This window comes from Nycticebus coucang, chromosome 15 (genome assembly GCF_027406575.1).
Source record: "Nycticebus coucang isolate mNycCou1 chromosome 15, mNycCou1.pri, whole genome shotgun sequence".
Classification (NCBI taxonomy): domain Eukaryota; kingdom Metazoa; phylum Chordata; class Mammalia; order Primates; family Lorisidae; genus Nycticebus; species Nycticebus coucang.
Window position 1 is genome coordinate 94183811 of NC_069794.1, and position 24343 is coordinate 94208153.

Sequence of the window (24343 nt, forward strand, 5' to 3'; positions counted from 1 at the left end):
AGGAATCCACTTAACCAAGGAGGTGAAAGTTCTCTGCAAAGGGAATTATGAAGCACTGAATAAAGATATTTCAGATGACACAAACAAATAGAAAAACATACCATGCCTGTGAATCAGTAGAATCAATATTGTTAAAATGTCCATACTACTCCAAATGATTTACAAATTCAATACAATTTCCATCAAAATACCAATCCAATGTTTCACAGATCTAGAAAAAATAATTCTACCCTTAATTTGAAAATAGAAAAGAGCCCAAATAGCCAAGGCAATCTTAAGCAAAAAGAAAAAATCTGGAGGCACCATATGACCAGACTTCAAACTATACTACAAGGCTGTAACTCACCAAAACAGCATGATATTGGCACAAAAATAGATGGCTGGAACAGAACAACCATCTACAAACTGCATCTAATCTTTGACAAAGCAGACAGTATATACTGGAGAAAAGAAACCCCCTATTCAATAAATGGTTTTGGGAAAACTGGATAGCCACATGCAAAAAAATGAAACAGGATCCAAATCTCTCACCACTCACAAAAGCTAATTCAATATGGATAAAATGTGAGGCATGAAATCATAAAAATTTTAGGAGAAAATATTAAAAAACCCTTCTAGATATCAGCCTAGGAAAGAATTTATGAAGAAGACAAACAACAACAACATAAAAGAAAATTATAGCCAAAATTAATCCACTCGATTCATGAGTGGATTAACAAAATGTAGTGTATGTATACTACGGATGAAGAAGGATGACTTAAGCCCTTTTGCAAAAATTTGGATGGAAATGGACACTATTATCCTAAGTGAAGTATCTGAAGATATCAGCCTAGGAAAGAATTTATTAAGAATACCCCAGTGGCAATCACAGCAACAAGGAAAATAAATAAATGGGACTTGATTAAATTAAAAAGCTTCTGCACAGCCAAGGAAATAATCAAAACAGCAAATAGAAAACCTATAGAGTGGGGGCAGCACCTGTGGCTCAACGAGTAAGGCACCAGCCCCATATGCCGGAGGTGGCGGGTTCAAACCCAGCCCCAGCAGCAAGGAAAAAAATAATTCTGTTAAAAAGTGAGTAAAAGAGAACAAAAGAAGGGAGACAAATGAACAATGAACATAAGGAAATGCAAGTAAACTAATCAGGGAAATGCAAATAAAAACCACAATGAGAAATCACCTTATCCCAGTGAAAATGGCTTTTATCGAAAATCCAAAAACAATAGATGCTGGCATAGATGCAGAGAGAAATTAAAAGTATCCAATGTACTCAGTCTTACTACAAAAACAATTTATACCTTTCTTATGAAAGTTATAATCCAATTATAGCCCAAGAAGAAGGGGAAAGGGGAGAGGTAGGTTCCCATAGCAGTGGTTACAGTGCCAGCCACATAAACCAAGGGTGCCGGGTTTGAACCTGGCCCGGGCTAGCTAAACAACAATGACAACTGCAACAAAAAATAGCTGGGCGTTGTGGTGAGCGCCTGTAGTCCCAGCTACTTGGGAGGATGAGGCAAGTGAATCACTTAAGCCCAAGAGTTTGAGGTTGCTGTAGCTGTAACACCATGACACTCTACTGAGGGCGACATAGTGAGACTGTCTCAAAAAAAAAAAAGAAATAATAATGAATCATGATCAAATTTAAAAGACAACAAAGTGAGAGAATATATTTGTGATATATATTACTAATAAAAATTAGCATCCAGCTATTGATTATATAAATCAATAATAAAATATTTGGACAATCATGATACTACTGGTAACATGCAGGCAGTAACCAACCAAAATACAGAAAGGTTCATATGAATGAACAGTTGAAAAAAGAAGCTGCTGTGGATTTCATCCTTCAACCAACTCTAAAGAAGAACCAGCAAATTTGAAATGAATGCTTTCCTTTAAGCAGAGAATTAACATTAGTTAAAAGAAAACTAAAAGCCAACTACTTTAATCATAACATGTTAGCTGAAGCAATGTGAAATGGCTGTTTTTAAAGTGAAAGATGGTTAAAAAACAAAACAAAACAAAATAAAATACCAGAACCTGGCAATTATATATGGCTCAACCTATATCAATTTTCAGTTAGCCATGGTATTGTAAATTGCAAGTTTACATAGAATGCTCCAATCTGTAGAGAACCTGAGTACTAATTGATGGGCTTGAAATTACTTCTCACTAAGACTAAAATTTCAATTTATTGAATTATACAGGGTAGCCACAAAGTTCATGTGCAATAGTTACAACTATTTAAATTGCACACAAACTTTATGGCCACCTTTATAAGGCAGTTTTACAATGTTATGTTTTCCTGGAATTCAATATAAAAAACTATTCTATAGCCCAAGAAAGAATGTAATTCTTTATGTTTGTCAAAATTACAAAATGATGGTTAGGTGATTATTCAAAGCCTAAAGGTGAAGGAGAGAAATCTAACTGAGCATAGATTAGTTGGACTCACAGAGTCTTCTTTTTTCATTTTACTATTACCAAAGCAACTTCTTTGAGTCATTACAGTATAAAAATTCCAGTATATTTTCTGAAATACTATCTCTGTTGGCTTCCTTAACTTAAACGATTCCCACTAAGTTTAAGCAAATCTTAAATATTACTGGAACAGAAATAGATATATTGACTCATGGAACAGAATAAAAAGTCAGGAAATAAACCCATGCATTTCTAGTTAACTAATCCTTGACAAAGGTGCCAAGAACACATAATGGGGAAAGGAAGTCTCTTCAATAAATGATATTGGGAGAACTGGATAGCTACATATGAAAGAATGAAACTGGACCTTACCTCATTTTATATACAAAAATCAACTAAGAATTAATTAAATACTTAGATGTAAAACTTCAAACTGGAAAAGTACTAGAAGAAATTATGAAGGGAAAGCTTCCTGACATTGGTGTGGGTGAAGATTTTTTGGATATGACTGAAAAGCATAGGCAACGAAAGAAAAAATGCACAAATGAGATTGCATCAAACTAAAAAGCTTCTGCACAGCAAAGGAAACAACCAGTAGAGTGAAGAGATGACCTACTGAATTGGGGACAATACTTGTGAATGATATATCTGATAATGGATTCATATTAGATAAAATAAGGAAATCAAACATCAAAATACAAGAAAACAAATTGCCCCTTTAAAAAATGAGCAAAGAACCTGAAAAACATTTCTCAAAAGAAGACATACACATGACCAACAGGTATATAAAGAAAAGTTCACCATCACTAAATCATCAGGGAAAAGCAAATTAAAACCATAATGAGATATCACCTTACACCTGTTAGGATGGCTATTGTCAAAAAGACAAAAGAAGTGTGCTGAGGATGTGGAGAAAAGGGAACCCTTGTTCACTGTTGGTGGGCATGTAAATCAGTATAGTCATTATGGAAAACAGTATGGAGGGTGGTCAAAAAAGCTAAAAGTAGTACTACTATATGATTCAGAAATTCCGGTTGTGGGTATACATCCAAAAGGAATGAAATAAGCATGTTGAAGAAATATCTCCACTCCCATGTCACTGCAGCATTAGTCATCATAGCTAAGATATGGAATCAACCTAAGTGTCCATCAGTGGACGAATGGATGAAGAAAATGTGGTGTACATACACCTGCAATATTATTCAATCCTAGGGAGGAAATCCTGTCATCTGAGACAACACTGATTAACTTGGAGGACATTATGCTGAATGAAACAAACTGGGCACAGAAAGACAAACACTACCTGATCTCACTTGTGTATGGAATCTAAAAACTTTGTATTTACAGAAGCAGAGAAAATAATGGTAGTTACTAGGGTCTGGGGGGGGAAATGGGGAATTGTGGAGATATTGATTAGAGGATACAAATTTTCAGTTAGACAGGAAGAATATATTCAGGAAATTAATTGTAAATGATGACCATAGTTTATGTTTTGCTATGTATTAGTTGAAAATTGCTAAGAGAATAGATATTAAATATTCTCACCACAAAAAATTAATAAGTGAGGTAATGTATATGTTAATTAGCTTCATTAGCCATTCCACAATGTACACATGTATCAAAACATCATGTTGTGCACCATAAATATATACAATTTTATTTGTGAATTAAAAAATAAAAAACATCATTGGGGAGGAGCAAGATGGCGGCTGAGTAATAGCTTCCTTGCATCTGGGCACTGTGAGTCTGGAGAGATAGGACTCCAGGCATCTCTGGCTGGTGGGATCTGCCTATCATCACCCCTGTGAGTCAGCGAGAGACTTCTGGACCCCAAGAGGAGGACTAAAACAGTGGAAAAATGGCAAGTGGTCGTATGTATTCAATCCGTCTAAACCCGCCCGCAACTTCCACAGGCACGAGAACTTAAAGAGCAAGAGGAAGTGAAAGGAAAATTAGGGCAAGGAAACAGATAAAAGAAATCACTCATGAGGAAGAATCAGCAGAAAACTCCAGGCAACATGAAGACCAGTCCAGAACAACTCCGCCAAGGGACCATGAGGCAGCTACTGCAGATGATTCCACCTATAAAGAAATGTTAGGAATGACAGAAAGGGAATTTAGAATACACATGTTGAAAACAATGAAAGAAATGATGGAAACAATGAAGGAAACTGCTAATAAAGTGGAAAATAACCAAAAGGAAATCCAAAAACAGAATCAAATAAGTGGTGAACGATATGAAGAATATAAAAAGGATATAGCAGAGCTGAAGGAACTGAAACAGTCAATTAGGGAACTTAAAGATGCAATGGAAAGTATGAGCAACAGGTTAGACCATGCAGAAGAAAGAACTTCAGAGGTAGAAGACAAAGTTCTTGAGATAACTCAGATAGTAAAAGAGGCAGAAAAGAAGAGAGAGAAAGCAGAACGTTCACTGTCAGAATTATGGGACTTTATGAAGCGTTCCAACATACGAGTTATAGGAATTCCAGAAGGGGAAGAAGAATGCCCCAGAGGAATGGAAGCTATACTAGAGAATATTATAAAAGAAAATTTCCCAAATATCACCAAAGATTCTGACACACTGCTTTCAGAGGGATATCAGACCCCAGGTCGCCTCAACTCTAACCGAGCTTCTCCAAGACACATTGTGATGAACCTGTCCAAAGTCAAGACAAGCTGCCAGGAGTAAGCCCCAGTTGACCTACAGGGGCAAATCCATCAGAGTGACCGCAGACTTCTCTAATGAAACTTTCCAAGCAAGAAGACAATGGTCATCTACCTTTAATCTACTTAAACAGAACAATCCCCAGCCCAGAATTCTGTACCCTGCTAAGCTAAGCTTTAAAACTGATGGAGAAATCAAATCATTTACGGATATACAAACATTGAGGAAATTCGCCACAACAAGACCAGCTCTACAGGAAATACTTCAACCTGTTCTGCACACTGACCACCACAATGGATCAGCAGCAAAGTAAGAACTCAGAAATTAAAGGACAGAACCTAACCTCCACACTGATGCAAAAGATAAAACTAAGCAATGGACTCTCACCAAATAAGACGAATAGAATACTACCACACTTATCAATTATCTCAATAAATGTTAATGGCTTGAATTCCCCACTGAAGAGACATAGATTGGCTGACTGGATTAAAAAACACAAGCCATCCATTTGCTGTCTGCAAGAAACACACCTGGCTTCAAAAGACAAATTAAAGCTCCGAGTCAAGGGTTGCAAGACAATTTTTCAGGCAAATGGCATTCAGAAGAAAAGAGGAGTTGCAATCTTATTTTCAGATACATGTGGATTTAAAGCAACTAAAGTCAAAAAAGACAAAGATGGTCACTTTATATTGGTCAAGAGAAAAATACAACAAGAAGACATTTCAATTCTAAATATTTATGCACCCAATTTAAATGCTCCCAGATTCTTGAAACAGACCTTACTCAGTCTGAGCAATATGATATCTGATAATACCATAATAACAGGGGACTTTAACACTCCTCTTACAGAGCTGGACAGATCCTCTAAACAGAAATTAAACAAAGATAGAAGAGATTTAAATGAGACCCTAGAACAACTCTGCTCGACAGATGCATATAGAACACTCCACCCCAAAGATAAAGAATATACATTCTTCTCATCACCCCATGGAACATTCTCCAAAATTGATCATATCCTGGGACACAAAACAAATATCAACAGAATCAAAAGAACTGACATTTTACCTTGTATTTTCTCAGACCATAAGGCACTAAGGGTGCACTAAGGGTTCATATTGCTCAGAACTCAACTCTAACAAAAACGCTTGACCCCACCCAAAGGCATGGAAATTAAACAATCTTCTGTTGAATAACAGATGGGTGCAGGAAGAAATAAAACAGGAAATCATTAACTTCCTTGAGCACAACAACAATGAAGACACAAGCTACCAAAACCTGTGGGATACTGCAAAAGCAGTTTTGAGAGGAAAATTCATCTCTTTAGATGCCTACATTCGAAAAACAGAAAGAGAGCACATCAACAATCTCACAAGAGATGGAATTGGAAAAAGAAGAACAATCTAAGCCTAAACTCAGTAGAAGAAAAGAAATATCCAAAATCCAATCAGAGATCAATGAAATTGAAAACAAAAGAATCATTCAGAAAATTAATGAAACAAGGAGTCGGTTTTTTGAAAAAATAAATAAAATAGATAAACCATTGGCCAGACTAACAAGGAATAGAAAAGTAAAATCTCTAGTAACCTCAATCAGAAATGATAAAGGGGAAATAACAACTGATCCCACAGAGATACAAGAGATCATCTCTGAATACTACCAGAAACTCAATGCCCAGAAATTTGACAATGTGAAGGAAATGGATAAACATTTGGAATCACACCCTCTCCCTAGACTCAGCCAGGAAGAAATAGAGCTCCTGAACAGACCAATTTCAAGCACTGAAATCAAAGAAACAATAAAAAAATCTTCCAACCAAAAAATGCCCTGGTCCAGATGGTTTCACTCCAGAATTCTATCTGACCTTCAAGGAAGAGCTTATTCCTGTACTGCAGAAATTATTCCAAAAAATTGAGGAAGAAGGAACCTTCCCCAACACATTCTATGAAGCAAACATCAACCTGATACCAAAACCAGGAAAAGACCCAAACAAAAAGGAGAATTTCAGACCAATCTCACTCATGAATATAGATGCAAAAATTCTCAATAAAATCCTAGCCAATAGATTACAGCTTATCATCAAAAAAGTAATACATCATGATCAAGTAGGCTTCATCCCAGGGATGCAAGGCTGGTTTAACATACGCAAGTCCATAAACATTATCCACCATATAAACAGAGGCAAAAATAAAGATCACATGATCCTCTCAATAGATGCAGAAAAAGCATTTGATAAAATCCAGCATCCTTTTCTAATTAGAACTCTGAAGAGTATAGGCATAGGTGGCACATTTCTAAAACTGATTGAAGCTATCTATGAAAACCCACAGCCAATATTTTACTGAATGGAGTAAAACTGAAAGCTTTTCCTCTTAGAACTGGAACCAGACAAGGTTGTCCTCTGTCACCTTTACTATTCAACATAGTGCTGGAAGTTCTAGCCAATACAATTAGGCAAGACAAGGAAATAAAGGGAATCCAAATGGGAGCAGAGGAGGTCAAACTCTCCCTCTTTGCTGACGACATGATCTTATACTTAGAGAACCCCAAAGACTCAACCACAAGACTCCTAGAAGTCATCAAAAAATACAGTAATGTTTCAGGATATAAAATCAATGTCCACAAGTCAGTAGCCTTTGTATACACCAATAACAGTCAAGATGAGAAGCTAATTAAGGACATAACTCCCTTCACCATAGTTTCAAAGAAAATGAAATACCTAGGAATATACCTAACGAAGGAGGTGAAGGACCTCTATAAAGAAAACTATGAAATCCTCAGAAAGGAAATAGCAGAGGATATTAACAAATGGAAGAACATACCATGCTCATGGATGGGAAGAATCAACATTGTTAAAATGTCTATACTTCCCAAAGCTATCTACCTACTCAATGCCATTCCTATCAAAGTACCTACATCGTACTTTCAAGATTTGGAAAAAATGATTCTGCGTTTTGTATGGAACCGGAAAAAACCCCGTATAGCTAAGGCAGTTCTTCGTAACAAAAATAAAGCTGGGGGTGTCAGCATACCAGATTTTAGTCTGTACTACAAAGCCATAGTGGTCAAGACAGCATGGTACTGGCACAAAAACAGAGACATAGACACTTGGAATCGAATTGAACACCAAGAAATGAAACTAACATCTTACAACCACCTAATCTTTGATAAACTAAACAAGAACTTACCTTGGGGGAAAGACTCCCTATTCAATAAATGGTGTTGGGAGAACTGGATGTCTACATGTAAAAGACTGAAACTGGACCCACACCTTTCCCCACTCACAAAAATTGATTCAAGATGGATAAAGGACTTAAATTTAAGGCATGAAACAATAAAAATCCTCAAAGAAAGCATAGGAAAAACACTGGAAGATATTGGCCTGGGGGAAGACTTCATGAAGAAGACTGCCATGGCAATTGCAACAACATCAAAAATAAACAAATGGGACTTCATTAAACTGAAAAGCTTCTGTACAGCTAAGGACACAATAACCAAAGCAAAGAGACAACCTACACCATGGGAAAGGATATTTGCATATTTTCAATCAGACAAAAGCTTGATAACCAGGATCTATAGAGAACTCAAATTAATCCACATGAAAAAAGCCAACAATCCCTTATATCAATGGGCAAGAGACATGAATAGAACTTTCTCTAAAGATGACAGACGAATGGCTAACAAACATATGAAAAAATGTTCATCATCTCTATATATTAGAGAAATGCAAATCAAAACAACCCTGAGATATCATCTAACCCCAGTGAGAATGGCCCACATCACAAAATGTCAAAACTGCAGATGCTGGCGTGGATGTGGAGAGAAGGGAACACTTTTACGCTGCTGGTGGGACTGCAAACTAGTACAACCTTTCTGGAAGGAAGTATGGAGAAACCTCAAAGCACTCAACCTAGACCTCCCATTCGATCCTGCAATCCCATTACTGGGCATCTACCCAGAAGGAAAAAAATCCTTTTATCATAAGGACACTTGTACTAGACTGTTTATGGCAGCTCAATTTACCATTGCCAAAATGTGGAAACAGCCTAAATGCCCACCAACCCAGGAATGGATTAACAAGCTGTGGTATATGTATACCATGGAATACTATTCAGCTATTAAAAAAAATGGAGACTTTACATCCTTCGTATTAACCTGGATGGAAGTGGAAGACATTATTCTTAGTAAAGCATCACAAAAATGGAGAAGCATGAATCCTATGTACTCAATCTTGATATGAGGACAATTCATGACAATTAAGTTTATGGGGGGGGGAAGCAGAAAGAGGGATGGAGGGAGGTGGGTGGGGCCTTAGTGTGTGTCACACTTTATGGGGGCAAGACATGATTGCAAGAGGGACTTTACCTAACAATTGCAATCAGTGTAACTGGCTTATTGTACCCTCAATGAATCCCCAACAATTAAAAAAAAAAAATTATTTTCAAAAGAAAAAAATAAAATATTCCCTTTAAAAAAAAAGAAAAAAAAGAGTATAGGCATAGGTGGCACATTTCTAAAACTGATTGAAGCTATCTATGACAAACCCACAGCCAATATTTTACTGAATGGAGTAAAACTGAAAGCTTTTCCTCTTAGAACTGGAACCAGACAAGGTTGTCCTCTGTCACCTTTACTATTCAACATAGTGCTGGAAGTTCTAGCCAATACAATTAGGCAAGACAAGGAAATAAAGGGAATCCAAATGGGAGCAGAGGAGGTCAAACTCTCCCTCTTTGCTGATGACATGATCTTATACTTAGAGAACCCCAAAGACTCAACCACAAGGCTCCTAGAAGTCATCAAAAAATACAGTAATGTTTCAGGATATAAAATCAATGTCCACAAGTCAGTAGCCTTTGTATACACCAGTAACAGTCAAGATGAGAAGCTAATCAAGGACACAACTCCCTTCACCATAGTTTCAAAGAAAATGAAATACCTAGGAATATACCTAATGAAGGAGGTGAAGGACCTCTATAAAGAAAACTATGAAATCCTCAGAAAGGAAATAGCAGAGGATATTAACAAATGGAAGAACATACCATGCTCGTGGCTGAGAAGAATCAACATTGTTAAAATGTCTATACTTCCCAAAGCAATCTACCTATTCAATGCCTTTCCTATCAAAATACCAACATCGTACTTTCAATTTGGAAAAAATGATTCTGCGTTTTGTATGGAACCGGAAAAAACCCCGTATAGCTAAGGCAGTTCTTAGTAATAAAAATAAAGCTGGGGGCATCAGCATACCAGATTTTCGTCTGTACTATAAAACCATAGTGGTCAAGACAGCATGGTACTGGCACAAAAACAGAGACATAGACACTTGGAATTGAATTGAAAACCAGGAAATGAAACTAACATCTTACAACCACCTAATCTTTGATAAACCAAACAAGAACATACCTTGGGAGAAAGACTCCCTATTCAATAAATGGTGTTGGGAGAACTGGATGTCTACATGTAAAAGACCGAAACTGGACCCACACCTTTCCCCACTCACAAAAATTGATTCAAGATGGATAAAGGACTTAAATTTAAGGCATGAAACAATAAAAATCCTCAAAGAAAGCATAGGAAAAACACTGGAAGATATTGGCCTGGGGAAAGACTTCATGAAGAAGACTGCCATGGCAATTGCAACAACAACAAAAATAAACAAATGGGACTTCATTAAACTGAAAAGCTTCTGTACAGCTAAGGAGACAATAACCAAAGCAAAGAGACAACCTACACCATGGGAAAGGATATTTGCATATTTTCAATCAGACAAAAGCTTGATAACTAGGATCTATAGAGAACTCAAATTAATCCACATGAAAAAAGCCAACAATCCCATATATCAATGGGCAAGAGACATGAATAGAACTTTCTCTAAAGATGACAGACGAATGGCTAACAAACACATGAAAAAATGTTCATCATCTCTATATATTAGAGAAATGCAAATCAAAACAACCCTGAGATATCATCTAACCCCAGTGAGAATGGCCCACATCACAAAATCTCAAAACTGCAGATGCTGGCATGGATGTGGAGAGAAGGGAACACTTTTACGCTGCTGGTGGGACTGCAAACTAGTACAACCTTTCTGGAAGGAAGTATGGAGAAACTTCAAAGCACTCAAGCTAGACCTCCCATTTGATCCTGCAATCCCATTACTAGGCATCTACCCAGAAGGAAAAAAAATCCTTTTATCATAAGGACACTTGTACTAGACTGTTTATTGCAGCTCAATTTACAATCGCCAAAATGTGGAAACAGCCTAAATGCCCACCAACCCAGGAATGGATTAACAAGCTGTGGTATATGTACACCATGGAATACTATTCAGCTATTAAAAAAAATGGAGACTTTACATCCTTCGTATTAACCTGGATGGAAGTGGAAGACATTATTCTTAGTAAAGCATCACAAGAATGAAGAAGCATGAATCCTATGTACTCAATTTTCATATGAGGACAATTAATGACAATTAAGGTTATGGGGGGGGGAAGCAGAAAGAGGGATGGAGGGAGGTGGGTGGGGCCTTGGTGTGTGTCACACTTTATGGGGGCAAGACATGATTGCAAGAGGGACTTTACCTAACAATTGCAATCAGTGTAACTGGCTTATTGTACCCTCAATGAATTCCCAACAATAAAAAAAAAAAAAAGGAAGAAAAAGAAAATCTAAACAATCCAAAAAAAAAAAAAAAAAAACAAGCTGTGGTATATGTGTACCATGGAATACTATTCAGCCATTAAAAAAAATGGAGACTTTACATCCTTCGTATTAACCTGGATGGAAGTGGAAGACATTATTCTTAGTAAAGCATCACAAGAATGGGGAAACATGAATCCTATGTACTCAATTTTGATATGAGGACAATTAATGACAATTAAGGTTATGGGGGGAAGCAGAAAGAGGGACGGAGGGAGGTGGGTGGGGCCTTGGTGTGTGTCACACTTTATGGGGGCAAGACATGATTGCAAGAGGGACTTTACCTAACAATTGCAATCAGTGTAACCTGGCTTATTGTACCCTCAATGAATCCCCAACAATAAAAAATAAAAAAAAAAGCATATTGAATAAAAATATTACTAAACAGAAAAAAGAAAAATAAAAAAATAAAATAAAATAAATGTGCACTGACATTCTGAAGTTAAAAACCATTTGTACTTTGAACGATACAAACTGGCAAATCAATAAATGAAACCCAAATAATTAATAAACAAAGGAAACTATGCTAACCTTTCTTTAGTTCATTTTTCTCTTTCTGCTTTCTTCCCTTCCTATATTCTTCCTGTCTCTCTCCCTTCCTCCTTCCCACCCTCCTCTCTCTTTCCTTTCTTTTCTCTTTCTTTAGTATTGAAGCTAATATTTTTAAATGCTAACAATTATTAACATTTAATAATAGCAATATGTTTCTTGGTCCTTTACTTTCATATATCTCTTAAATTTCTTTAGAAAGAAAGAAATAAAAAGAAAAATGTTATTACCTTTGCCTCCCTTACAATGAATCACTATGACGTTGTCCTCATCTTGAGCCATCCACTCATCTACTTCCTTGGAGAACACCAACATCTCACTAATTTCAAAAATAATATTTTTAGCTCATCAATTTATAATAACCAAAATGTGGAAATAGCCTAAATGCTCACCAAACTAGGAATAGATTAACAAACTGTGGTATATGTATACCATGGAATAGTATTCAGCCACTAAAAAAGATGGAGATTTTACATCTTTTATATTAACCTGAATGGAGGTGGAACACATTCTTCTTAGTAAAGCATCACAAGAATGGAGAAGCAAGAATCTAATGTACTTAATTCTAATATGAAGGCAGCAGATGAGCTAATACAAGGCGGGCTAGGGAAATGAGCAAGTACGGAGAGGGGAGGATTCTTTATCCCCTCAATGAATCCCAAACAATAAAAAAAAAAATATTTTTAGCTGAGTTGAAATATTTCCAAAAAGTCAAGCCCAAGGTATTTAGCCCTCAACTAGGCATAAAACTTACCACAGAGTGGGGACATTGTGATCATCAATCATAAGTCTACAAACTCTATAATGGAAGTGCTTAGGATCATAACCTTTTTCACCTAAAATAAATAATACACACGTTATATCCCCATGCCTAATAACACAGTAAATTATGTGTTTGAATAATTAATTTCAATTAACTTCAACTATGAAGTTATGAATAATTTTTTTTCTACTGGAATTCCATATCTACTTTCAAAGGAACTTTCTGAGTGGTTCCTGCTGCTCTAAAACACACATAAAGGACTCAAAAACTTAAGAATAGCAGTGGTTTGTCCATCTCAGGTAACTTAAGTCCAACTTATTTTTATACAATATGTCTTACTTTTAACTTTCTAGCATACTACTCATTATAAGTATAATTAGAAACCAAAGAAAGAGGCAAATATAGCTGACAAAAAATACTGGTCCTCTGAAAATGTCTATTTAGTAATAATATATAGGTAAAGGAAAAAAATTGAGAGTGGTAAACTAGGAGGCAATCTGTTTTCTATAGGACTTTTTGTTTTTTCATATTTTTCTCTCATTCAGAGTCCTGCTCTCATCACAATCCACTTCTGCCTGGGTAGAGTACACATTTCTTAAATTGTCTATGTCTTCATAAAGCAATCTGACAAGAAAAACAGATTTTCCCAGGCTTAATACCACTAGAGCAGATCTTCCCTAAAATGGTCCACCCCTTCCCAGCCTCTTTGGTCCCATAGGGCCTGCTTCCCTCTTAGGGGACTTGGTGCTATTGGGCTTTCTCTTCCTTCTAAATGGGGCCAGTGCAAGATGGGAAATTTTGAGCTCACTTCCCAACCCCACTAAATACTTATGATTAAATGAAATGGAAAAATAACATCTTCTTACAGGCAGCAATCTGTTTTCTACCTACAGTGGCAAAATATTAAATCAGGTACATACTGCAGAGATTGTAGACTCGATAGTGGTTTGGATGCTTTGTGTCCAGGAACCGTACAACTTCCTAAAAAAGATAGATATATATCTTACATGTCCACGTGGTACCAACAGAAGTCATTTCATAGGAGTAACTTAAAATGATTATTACTTTCTTTTTTTTTTTTTTTTATTAAATCATAGCTGTGTACATTGATATGATCATGGGGGCATCATTCACTAGCTTCACAGACTGTTTGATTATTGCTTTCTATCCAATTACCTCTCTCTCACTGACATCTTCTGGGGGAGATTCAGGGACTGTGAGGGTTCCTTCCAAGTCATAGTTAACCCACAGTGTTTTTCCAACAGCCCACAAAGTGTGCTGGGCTACTTAGATTAGCCTATGCTCTCAATATGCACTGTTTAGAGTTACCAGAGAAAGAAATTAGGTGGTCAACTAACAAATTTAAGTATAGTTGTTTGGAATTATTAATTCACAGTAACATATGGTTCCTGCTTAAATCTAATTCTGCATAGATATATCTTTTATGTAACAATTTGGATATTACAATCTATCTAAACATTATGAAATAAAATAAATACAAAAATATTAGTATGATTATGTGTTTGTGTGTGTATGAATGATAGAAAAAGATGAACATCAAATTTTAGATAAGGGTTAACATCTGTGTTTTCTTATTTTCTAAAATGTATATATACCTGTGTATGTGTATGGATACACACATATGTGGGCATATATATGTATATAGCCTTTAAAATGAGAAATGGTGGTTATTATTTAAAATACAGTTAATGTCTCCATACTCATCCAACAATATTTTCAGAAAATTTATCCATATGAAATATACACACACATGTACCTTGGTACAACCACAAAAGTGACTGTTACAAAATTTAAAAACTGATTAGTATAGTATCATCAGAGCAATGATTACTGGCTTAATATTGAGAAACAATTAAGATATCAAAGTGATCAATTTGTTAAACTGATTATCCCTGTCAAGAGGAAAATCAAAAAGATGAACACTCTGCACCTAAAAAAGCATGGGGAAAAGAGGATAAAGTCTTATACAATTTCAAAATTCACGGAATCTCTTACACAGCATCCATATGTATTTAGAAATCAAGTATTAGAAAACTATAACTGTCTCTAAGAGATTTAAGTGAACATACATCAAGTTTTTTGATCAGGAAGAAGTTAAGTGTTGAATCAAGATACAGTCAATAGGTTTAGGCTTGACTTCATAAAAATCTGAAATTCCTGTTTAGAAAATGCCTCAACAACCAACCAACAGGGGAAAAAAATTTTGAGTAAGATTGACTGGATAGGGTCTACGTCTCGTAAAGAAACAAAATAACTCATTAATAGCAACTTAAGTGGTACACCCTCTCCCTATGGATGAATGGGCCAAGGACACAAACAATTCACAACATTGAAATTCCAGCAACCTGCAGAGGTGCATATGCAGCTTCCCCAGTAATGAAGTCAACACAACACATGCCATACTCACCAAAGAAATTAGCCCTTTTTAATGAGAAAACTCAGTGCTTGTAAACATGGCATGAAATAAAATCTTTGATTGTTGATAATACAATATTTGGCAAATACATGTGTATTAACAACCCTAAAACAATTCATACTGTTTATGTAATTTTACTCTATCCAGAAAAAGCCATATGCTCAAAGATGTTTGTTTCTGTTTTATTAATTAACAGTGACATTTACATGTCCTACATTAGAGATCTATTACAGCATTAATAAAATACCATGCAATCCTCATTCTCTCAGCAAGTAAATATTTGAATGGTAAATTTGTGTGCAGTCTTCTTCAGTATACTCATACATAAGAACAGTCAGCATTTGCTTCTTCCTAGATGGTTAAGCTTCAGGAAGTTTATTAAATCACTTCCCAGTTCTCTCAACATCTAAAAAGCGATCTTAAGAATGTGACATTTTATGCATGAGTCTATTCTTGATTCAATATGTAGATGATTTACTACTGTGTTTTATGATCTAAGTAGTTTACCTGAAGACTCCAAATACTTCTTATTCCAAAGTAGCTAAAAAAGGACATAAAGAATCTAGAAAAAGTTCAACTCTGCCAAGAATCTACATTTTTCTGGCCACAGTCTGTCACCAGATGGACATTTTCTCTCCTCAACCAGATTAAAGAGTATTCAATTGGATCAAGGCCAAAAATTAAAAGATGGTTATCTAGAAATATAGGTAATATATATCTGATTTTTCTCAATTGTTCAGCCTTTGTATGGACTTACTATGTGTGTAATCCCTGAAATTCTTCCTGTGATATATAAGTGGAAAAAAGCTGTCTACTCTTTCAAAGCCTTCTTGCAACTTCCACCTTAGGGTTCTCCCAAACCCTCCTGTCTGCTTTATCTTTCCACATTTTTTTTTTTTTTTGCTTTATCACTTTATTTTTGAAATTACAAGCAATTCAAAATGACCATCATTGAGACTTCTGTTAAAAGATCTTTCAGCAGAGCTGCCCCAGTTTTAGGATTAAATATTGCACTTTAAGATGAACTAACTTTCAGTATCCTCTTCAAAGAAGGAAAGTATTGCTCCATCAGTGCCTTTTTTAGACTAAAAGCATATTGCAGAAAACTCTATTTTAAAAATCAACACTGCAGGGAAGTACCTACCGATTTTAGAATCCTAGAGAACATTTCATTGTAAGAAACTATTTAGCCCATAATTAGTATAAAGCATCCACAATATTTTTCATTTCAGTGGTCCAAGATGCGAAGGTTTCCAGATACAGTCTTGTTCTCTAATACTGCTCCAGGTGGGATGTCAATTCTGTCCCCATGATTTGCAATGATGATAACCGTTCCCTTTAATGAAACATTCTTGCCAAATGTCACATCTCCTGAAACTGTGAGGTGATCTAATTCAAGCATATCTGGAATACTTTCAAATCTTCTTAGATAATCTTGAACCTTTGTAAAAGAACTACCTAATTTAACCAAGGGGACTGTAGGAAATTCCCGCTTTTCACTCATTGTCAACGATCCTGCATTAAGGCTATAGAGGTTTGACATCACAAGCAAGAGATCTGATGTGGTTTTGACAGGCAGAAAATGGCTTCTGGGAACATTAATACCTAGAGAATTCTCGAAACTTTTAATGGCAGCCCCTACTGCAGTTTCTAATTGAATAACTTTCAGGCCTCCATCCAAAGTCTTTGGATTCACAATGATTTCCATGTCAATGGCTTTCTGTTCCTGCAGTCTTTTAACTGCTGCAAGAGAAATCCATAGGTTGTTTGTGTTACATATTTTAAATTTTGATACAGACTTGCACTCATCAACGTGTGCTTTTGGCACTTGAGCAATTTCCACCAGTCTCAGTTTGCCTTCATATTGAGTGAGTGTCCCACCCTTTACATCTGCACGTGTTTTATTTGTGACTTCCATGACAAATTCACAGCATTTACCATTGGGTGGATTCATTAGATGATTAAGAATATAAAGATCCACTGTGGCACCCAGATTATCTATGTTAGACACAAAAATATACTCTTTGCCCTCTCCTATAAGGGTATCGAGCAAACCAGAGTTGTAGAAACTGGTGTAGATATCACCACGACCAGAAGGGTACAAAGCTTCTGTATTTTACCCTGAGTAAGATACATCCTTTGCTACAGGAAGTAAAGATTCTTTATTAATCCTTGGGCACCTGCTTTGATTGAAAGTGTAGATTTTCACACGACAACGATTATACTTCTGTAGTATTTTTTTGGTATCTTCACCTGTGTTAAAAGAATTCATTAAAACAAGAGGAACATCTTTATTGTAGGTTTTGTTCAAATGTTCGATTAGCTGAACAGTCAAATCCAAAAAGGTATTCTCATTCCTCATCCCAATGAGACTTTTAGGGCCTTTGCAGCCCATGCCAGTTCCCAAACCACCATTGAGTTTCACCACCACTAGCTTGTTCAATACAGAAGATATATTATCAGACAAGCCCCTGGCCTTTATCTTTTTATAGGGTTGAATTGAATCTTCTGGAGGTCTCTGGATTTTTCCCCAATCCACAGAAGGCCCTTTTTCTTGCAAAAATCTATGAAATAGCTTCCAAAATCCATCAAGGTCTTTTTCAGTATGCTCTAACTCATGCAATGGTGCGGTGGTGAGTATTTTCTCTAGTTCCTTCTTCACAGATAATTCTAGCTCTTGTCGAATGACTTCTTGAAACTGAGAAGCGCCATCTGGAGACATTGCTTTGCTAAGATCTTCTTTCTTTTCCTTCAGCAGCTGGGAAATTGGGGGGCGTTTATGGCGCACCGAGAAGGCTTGCAGGATGAGAGAAAGTCACCTCTGAGGAACCCTTTTCTGTCTCCCTCTTCCCCCACACATACACACCTTGAGCCTCTCGCCAGCAGTGGCAATCCAGCTGCTAACCCCCTCTGCCCACCGGCCAGCCAGCTACCAATGCCCAAGCCCCCACTTTCTCTTAAACATCCACATTCTTTTATTTAAAAGCAGTGGTACCTCTTTCAATAAGATGGCAGTCGTGGTCAGACTTGATACTTCCACCTTTAGTGTTCTTTCTCCACTAACTCTACAGATGCTACGTCTGTACAATTTTTGCTGCTTCAAGGCAGCATGTGACATTTCTCTGTCAGCAAATTTAATACCTGTGATATTTTACTGTACGCTTTGTATATTCAATGTTGTTCAAACAAAACTTGAAACTTTATTCCTTTTTAAAGATAAAGGGGACTCACATGACTGTTTAACAGCCTCCCAGGAGTTAAGTAGGCCTGGATCGGAATCTTGCACCCTTTAGTAAACCTTGATTTAAAATACTTTGTATCAAGATTAAAAGAAGTAAACTGCACCTATTCTTACCATTGATGGCTTTACCTCCCCCAGGTCCTGCTGAAAAAATGTCAGACTCAAATCATGGTAGTAGCCAGAAGAATTTCTCTGAAGAGGAAATAGATGATGAAGAAAGTGTGATTTTGACATTGGTTCCAGTTAAAGACAATTCAAATAATGAACAAATGGAACCAACTGTTTCTTCAACTTCTGATGTTAAACTGAACAATCCCCAGAAACACAATGAAGATATGAGAACAGGGACTGCCTCAGTGAGCCCTACAACTCTGACAAGTTCAGGAAAATTCATCTACCTCCAACAAACAAACAATCAAAAGCCATCCGAAAAGCTAGATGTAAAAAACCTGATCTTCCCTTGCCAACCGTTTTGCCTCCCATTAATGATGTGTGTCGAGACACTTTGAGGAACTGGTGCCAGCAACTCAAGCTGAGTACGGACGGCAAGAAAACAGAAGTTTTTCTGAGGCTCCAGGAGCATGCCTTTCCTGAACAGAAATGTGAAATTCCTGAAACACCAAAGGAGGCTGGATTATATTCATGTTCAAGGAAACTCAAGGCAGAGACCAAGAAAGCAAGACCTCAGGAAAGGTCCAAGATGAGTGTGAAAACAGAAGAGCCCGATAGAGTGGAAGTGATAATGTCAGCTCAGGACTCTGCATGGGCATCCTGGTCAAGATTGCTGCAAAAACTGGTCATCCTAAGACTCTGAATTCACGGTCCATTCCTCCTTCTGCTGAGGCCTTTTTGACAACAGCTTCTGGCCTTAGGTGGTGTGTGATCCATGGCGAGCTTCTCCCCGCAGACACAGAGGGTTGGGTCCGCCTACAGTTTCATGCAGGTCAGGCCTGGGTGCCTGCCACTCCCCGGAGGATGATTTCCCTCTTCCTGTTACCAGCCTGTATTTTGCCATCTCCAGGCCTAGAAGATAATATGTTATGCCCTGACTGTGCTAAGAGAAATAAGAAGACAATGAAAAGATTAATGATAGCAAAGAGGAAGAAGTGATCTACAGCAAACACAAAGTAGGAGACCAGAATATGCCACCTCAAAGTGTTAGAGAGTGATGGATATACTTTCAGTATGTGTAAGGTGATTGGAGGAAATGAAAGAAGAGATCATTGGAAGGAACCTCTGTGATCTACAAAACAGAATCAAGTAATTAGGACTCCACTGTGAAGATGGTTGACGGGGTGCCAGCCCTGTCTAAGAAGACCCTTTGGGGGGCTTGGAAAGCCACTAAAATAAAGTCATTGCAGTTGATTTAAAAAAAACAACTTTGTATCATGGAAATATAAAATATTATCTGGATAGCATAAAAATCTCTATGCTCATAAACTTCAAAATGTGGAGGAAGCAGACAAATTCTTGGAAACACACAACCTCTCTTAGGCTCAACCAGGAAGATACAGAACTCAACAGACCAATATCAAGCACCAAAACTATTCTGAAATTTTTGAAAACCCAAAATACTTTGTACGTGGTTCTTATCTTAAAAGTGACAAAAGCATTCTGTGTGCAGGATGAGACTACAGAAGCTGCAACATGGCCTAAGTCCCAGTCAGCCAGGTGGCTGAACTAGTATCATAGACCTGAGGCTGCACTCTGGAAAAGATAGGAGACTACATACTATTAATATGAACAGTAGTTATACTTTTTGTGTGATTTATGATTTGTGAATTTTATGAAAACATCTGATTTATTACCTTCTTTTTGGATACTCTGAAAATGGCAAGGAGATCAATGACTTAATATAATGTTGTCAATACCCCAAGGAGATAAGAGACCACCCCAAAAGCAAATGTGAATGTCTTTATTTTGATTTACATACAAAATGATACTTCTGGCTTTTTAACAAAACATCCCAACTATTATTAAGTGTTGCTAAATTTATATTTGTCACAACCAAGCCTACAAAAAGAAAATTTGCTCAATTTAGATAAACTGTAATTAACTTACAGTTATCAGCTCAGTCTACTAAAAAGCAATTATGAGCAATTAAGGAATGCTTAACTCATAAAATATGGATTCTGGCAATTTGTGGAGGGCTGCCTTGAAGTGGCATGACCCATCCAACGAACCTTGGTCAAATTACAAACGGATTTTCTTACAACTTCTGAAGTTTTTGAGTCTCTGTCTGTATATTAGTTATTGTTTATAAAGTTGTTGCATGGGTAGAAATATTTCTCTCCCTGAAAATAAGGGAGAACGAGTCCATCAATGGTTTTAATTCTTCACCTTTCCCTATACCCAAGCCCTTGCATTTCACCTTGTTTTGCCCTCTCTCATTTTGGGCTCCATGGTGTGAGTTGATTTGGAGAATGGGATGACACAAAGGAGAGGTTGCAAAAGCACTTGTGAGATTCTATTCTAAACCTTGCCTTTTGCCATCAGTCTGAAATGCAGCTAGGGTAGCCTGATGGAGGATGAAGACGAGTTGAACTGATATGAGTTACTCACATATCCCATCCAAGGTCAATGTAGACCACCTGATAAAGGTATGTCAAGAAAGAAAAAGAAAAACTGAATATCTCTCATGAATATAGACAAAAAAATTCTAAATAAAATGTTAGCAAATAGAATCTAGTGATATATAGAAAAGATAATATATTAAAACCAAAGTGAGTTTACTCTAGGAATAAAAACAAAAATCTGGGTTTAACATTTAAAAATTCTATTCATGGAATAACAGAAAAAAATTGTTTTATTATCTTGATAGATGTACAAAAAGGATCTGAAAAATTCAAAAACCAATTCATGATTTAAAACTTTTAGCAAACTAGAAATAAAATGGAACTATCTTAATCTGGTAAAGGATATCTATAAAGCCTATGGGAAATATCATTTTTCATAATGAAATATAAACTTCTTTCCATCTAAGAATGGAGAATCCATTCCATCCATTTGAGAATGAGGCAAGGCTGCCTTCTCTTAGCACTTCTATTCAACACAGAGTAAAAGGCCCAGATAATACAAGGAAGAAAGAAAAAAATAATAAAAAGTATAAAAAGTGGAGGCAAAGTAGTAACTTTAAGTAATTATATACACAGAAGACCCAAGGAATCTATAAATTAATTATTAAAATGAATGCATGGATTTATGAAGGATGAAGGATGAAGGATGCTGGATATAATGTCAATATACAAAAATCAGTTATATTCCCATATAACAATAGCAAATAATTAGAAAATGAAATACTTAAAATTTCATTTAAAACAGCATAAAAACTTATCAAATATCTAGAACTCAAACTAACGAAAAACAGGTAAAACCTGTTCTCTGAAAAACATTGCTAAAAATAAACAAAGATGTTGTAAATAAATGGAGAGATATACTATATTTATGGGTTGGAAGTCTCAATATTTTTAGATGTCAATTCTCCCCCAATTAAGCTACGAGGTCTGACAATTAGGTTTGTGAACATGCCACTATGAGCTTACATTGGAAGCACTGTACAAATAACTCAGTATGGTTTCAGAACCTTCATAAATCAGTGTCTCACAGGTGTGTTTGTGTTGATGTGTGGTGGTATCTTGCTGAGTGGTGTTCCTTATTGTTGTGTGTTTTTGTGTGCCATCACAAGAATGTCAGAGCTTGAATTAGAACAACAAACAAACATTAAATTTCTTGTTAATCTTGGAAAGAGTGAAAGAGAAATCAGGGACATGTTAGTCTAAGTTTATAATGATAATACCATGAAGAAAACAGTGGTGTGCAAATGGACCAACCATTCTTCTGAGGGGATATAATGTGTCACAGATGAAGAGAGGTCTAGTAACAAGGAAAACTAATGAAAACATTGCAAAACTTCACTGAATTGTGTATCAAAATCATAGACCAAGTGTAAGAAGCATAGCAGACCAAGTAAACATGAATTGAAAAACAGCTGGGAAAAATCTTAACTAAAAAACTTGGCATAAGAATGGTATATGCAAAAATGGTTCCTATGGATGCTGTCTGTGAGGGAGGTTTTAGCCTGTGAACAAACAACTGTATTGAAACACCCTCCCTACTCACCTGATCTGGCCCCCAGTGACTTTTTTCTTTACCTAAAGACAAAGGAAATATTGAAAGGAAGATATTTTGACGACATTCAGGTCATTAAGGATAATATGAGGACATCTCTGATGGCCATTCCAGAAAAAAGTTCCAGAATTACTTTGAAGATGCATAACTTCCCAAGGAGAGTACTTCAAAGGGGACCATAGTCATGTTGATCAATGAGGTATGTAGCACTTTTTTTAGGATGAGTTTGCAAACATAATTGTCAGACATATGTATATAGTTAATGCCTTTCAAGTTAAAATACCAGCAGGGTATGTTAGTGGAGTGTGTGTGTGTGTAGACTGAAACAATGATTTGAAAATTTACATAGAAATTAAAAATCTAGGTGAGCCAAAATACTTTGAAAGAAGAAGTACAAAGCTAGAAGATGTATACACAAGTTTTCAAGACTTACTACAAAGTCATAACAATTAAAATTATGATTTGGGCTCAAGTATAGACAGATCAATAATAGAAAGAGGAGAAATCCCAGAAACAGGCCCATACAAAAATGTTTATTTGATTTGCAACAAATTCACTTCCACAGTTCAGTGAGGGAAATGATGCTCTTTGTAGGAGCAATTAATAGCTATATGAACTGTAACACATTCTTTGGATCTTTACAGTAATTGTTAATAACTGGAGATCAGTCATAGAGCCAAATGTGAAAGGTACAACAATAAAGCTCTAGAAGAAAAGACAGTAGAATGTTTTCATAATCTTCGGGTCGTATAAAGATTTCTTAAACAGAACACAAAATCACTAACCATAAAAAAGTCGGTAAATTGGACTTCACTAAAAGTAAGCATACTTCTCATTCTTTCCAATGAAAAGGTCAAAAGCAAGCCACAGAACAAAGAGAAAATATTTACAATGCAAACAAAATTCAACAAAGAACTTGTTTCCATAATATAAGAATTGTTATAAATCAATAAGAAACAAACAGCTCAATTTTAAAATGGACAAAACACTTCACCAAAGAAGATGCCTAATTGCATGTATCTACAAAAAGACATGTGTAAAGATGTTCAGCAACTTCATTCATAATGACCCCAGAATGTAAATAAGCCAAATGTTTATCAACAGCCAAACAAATGGATGAATTATGGAATATTGAAGCAATGCAATCTATTCATCAGTAAACATGAAATACTTGCAGGATGTCACATCAGAGGGCTGGTAGGTATAAGCTTGCTTCCTGTTTTCTGTAGTTGGCTTGCCAGGAACGTGTGCCAGGGAGGAGGAGCATATGGGCCACTCTCCCTCTGGGGCAGGGATTTGGAGAGGCGCTCAGGTTTGATTCTGTTCTGCTCAGCTTTTGGGGACGCCCAAGGTGAGAGGCAGAGGCTGTGGAGGCTATGGGAAGCCATGAACATGGACAGGCTGTAGGAAGCCCCGAAAGAATTAGAGAGGAGGAGG

The 24343-nt window shown here is 36.4% G+C and overlaps 1 protein-coding gene and 1 pseudogene across 2 annotated transcripts in view; one reads left to right on the forward strand and one right to left on the reverse strand.

Moving 5' to 3' along the window:
• LOC128566341 (phosphatidylinositol 3,4,5-trisphosphate 3-phosphatase TPTE2-like) overlaps positions 1-24343 on the reverse strand; it is a 98170-nt gene that overhangs the window by 47280 nt on the left and 26547 nt on the right. For both annotated transcript variants that reach the window (XM_053563116.1, XM_053563115.1), the window contains 3 exons: positions 14021-14081; positions 13092-13173; positions 12568-12656 (listed from right to left, as the gene is read on the reverse strand). In XM_053563116.1, coding sequence (XP_053419091.1) covers positions 12568-12656; positions 13092-13173; positions 14021-14081 — 232 coding nt within the window. The remainder of the gene's footprint in view (positions 1-12567; positions 12657-13091; positions 13174-14020; positions 14082-24343) is intronic.
• Positions 18931-19888, forward strand: LOC128566973 (developmental pluripotency-associated protein 2-like; annotated as a pseudogene).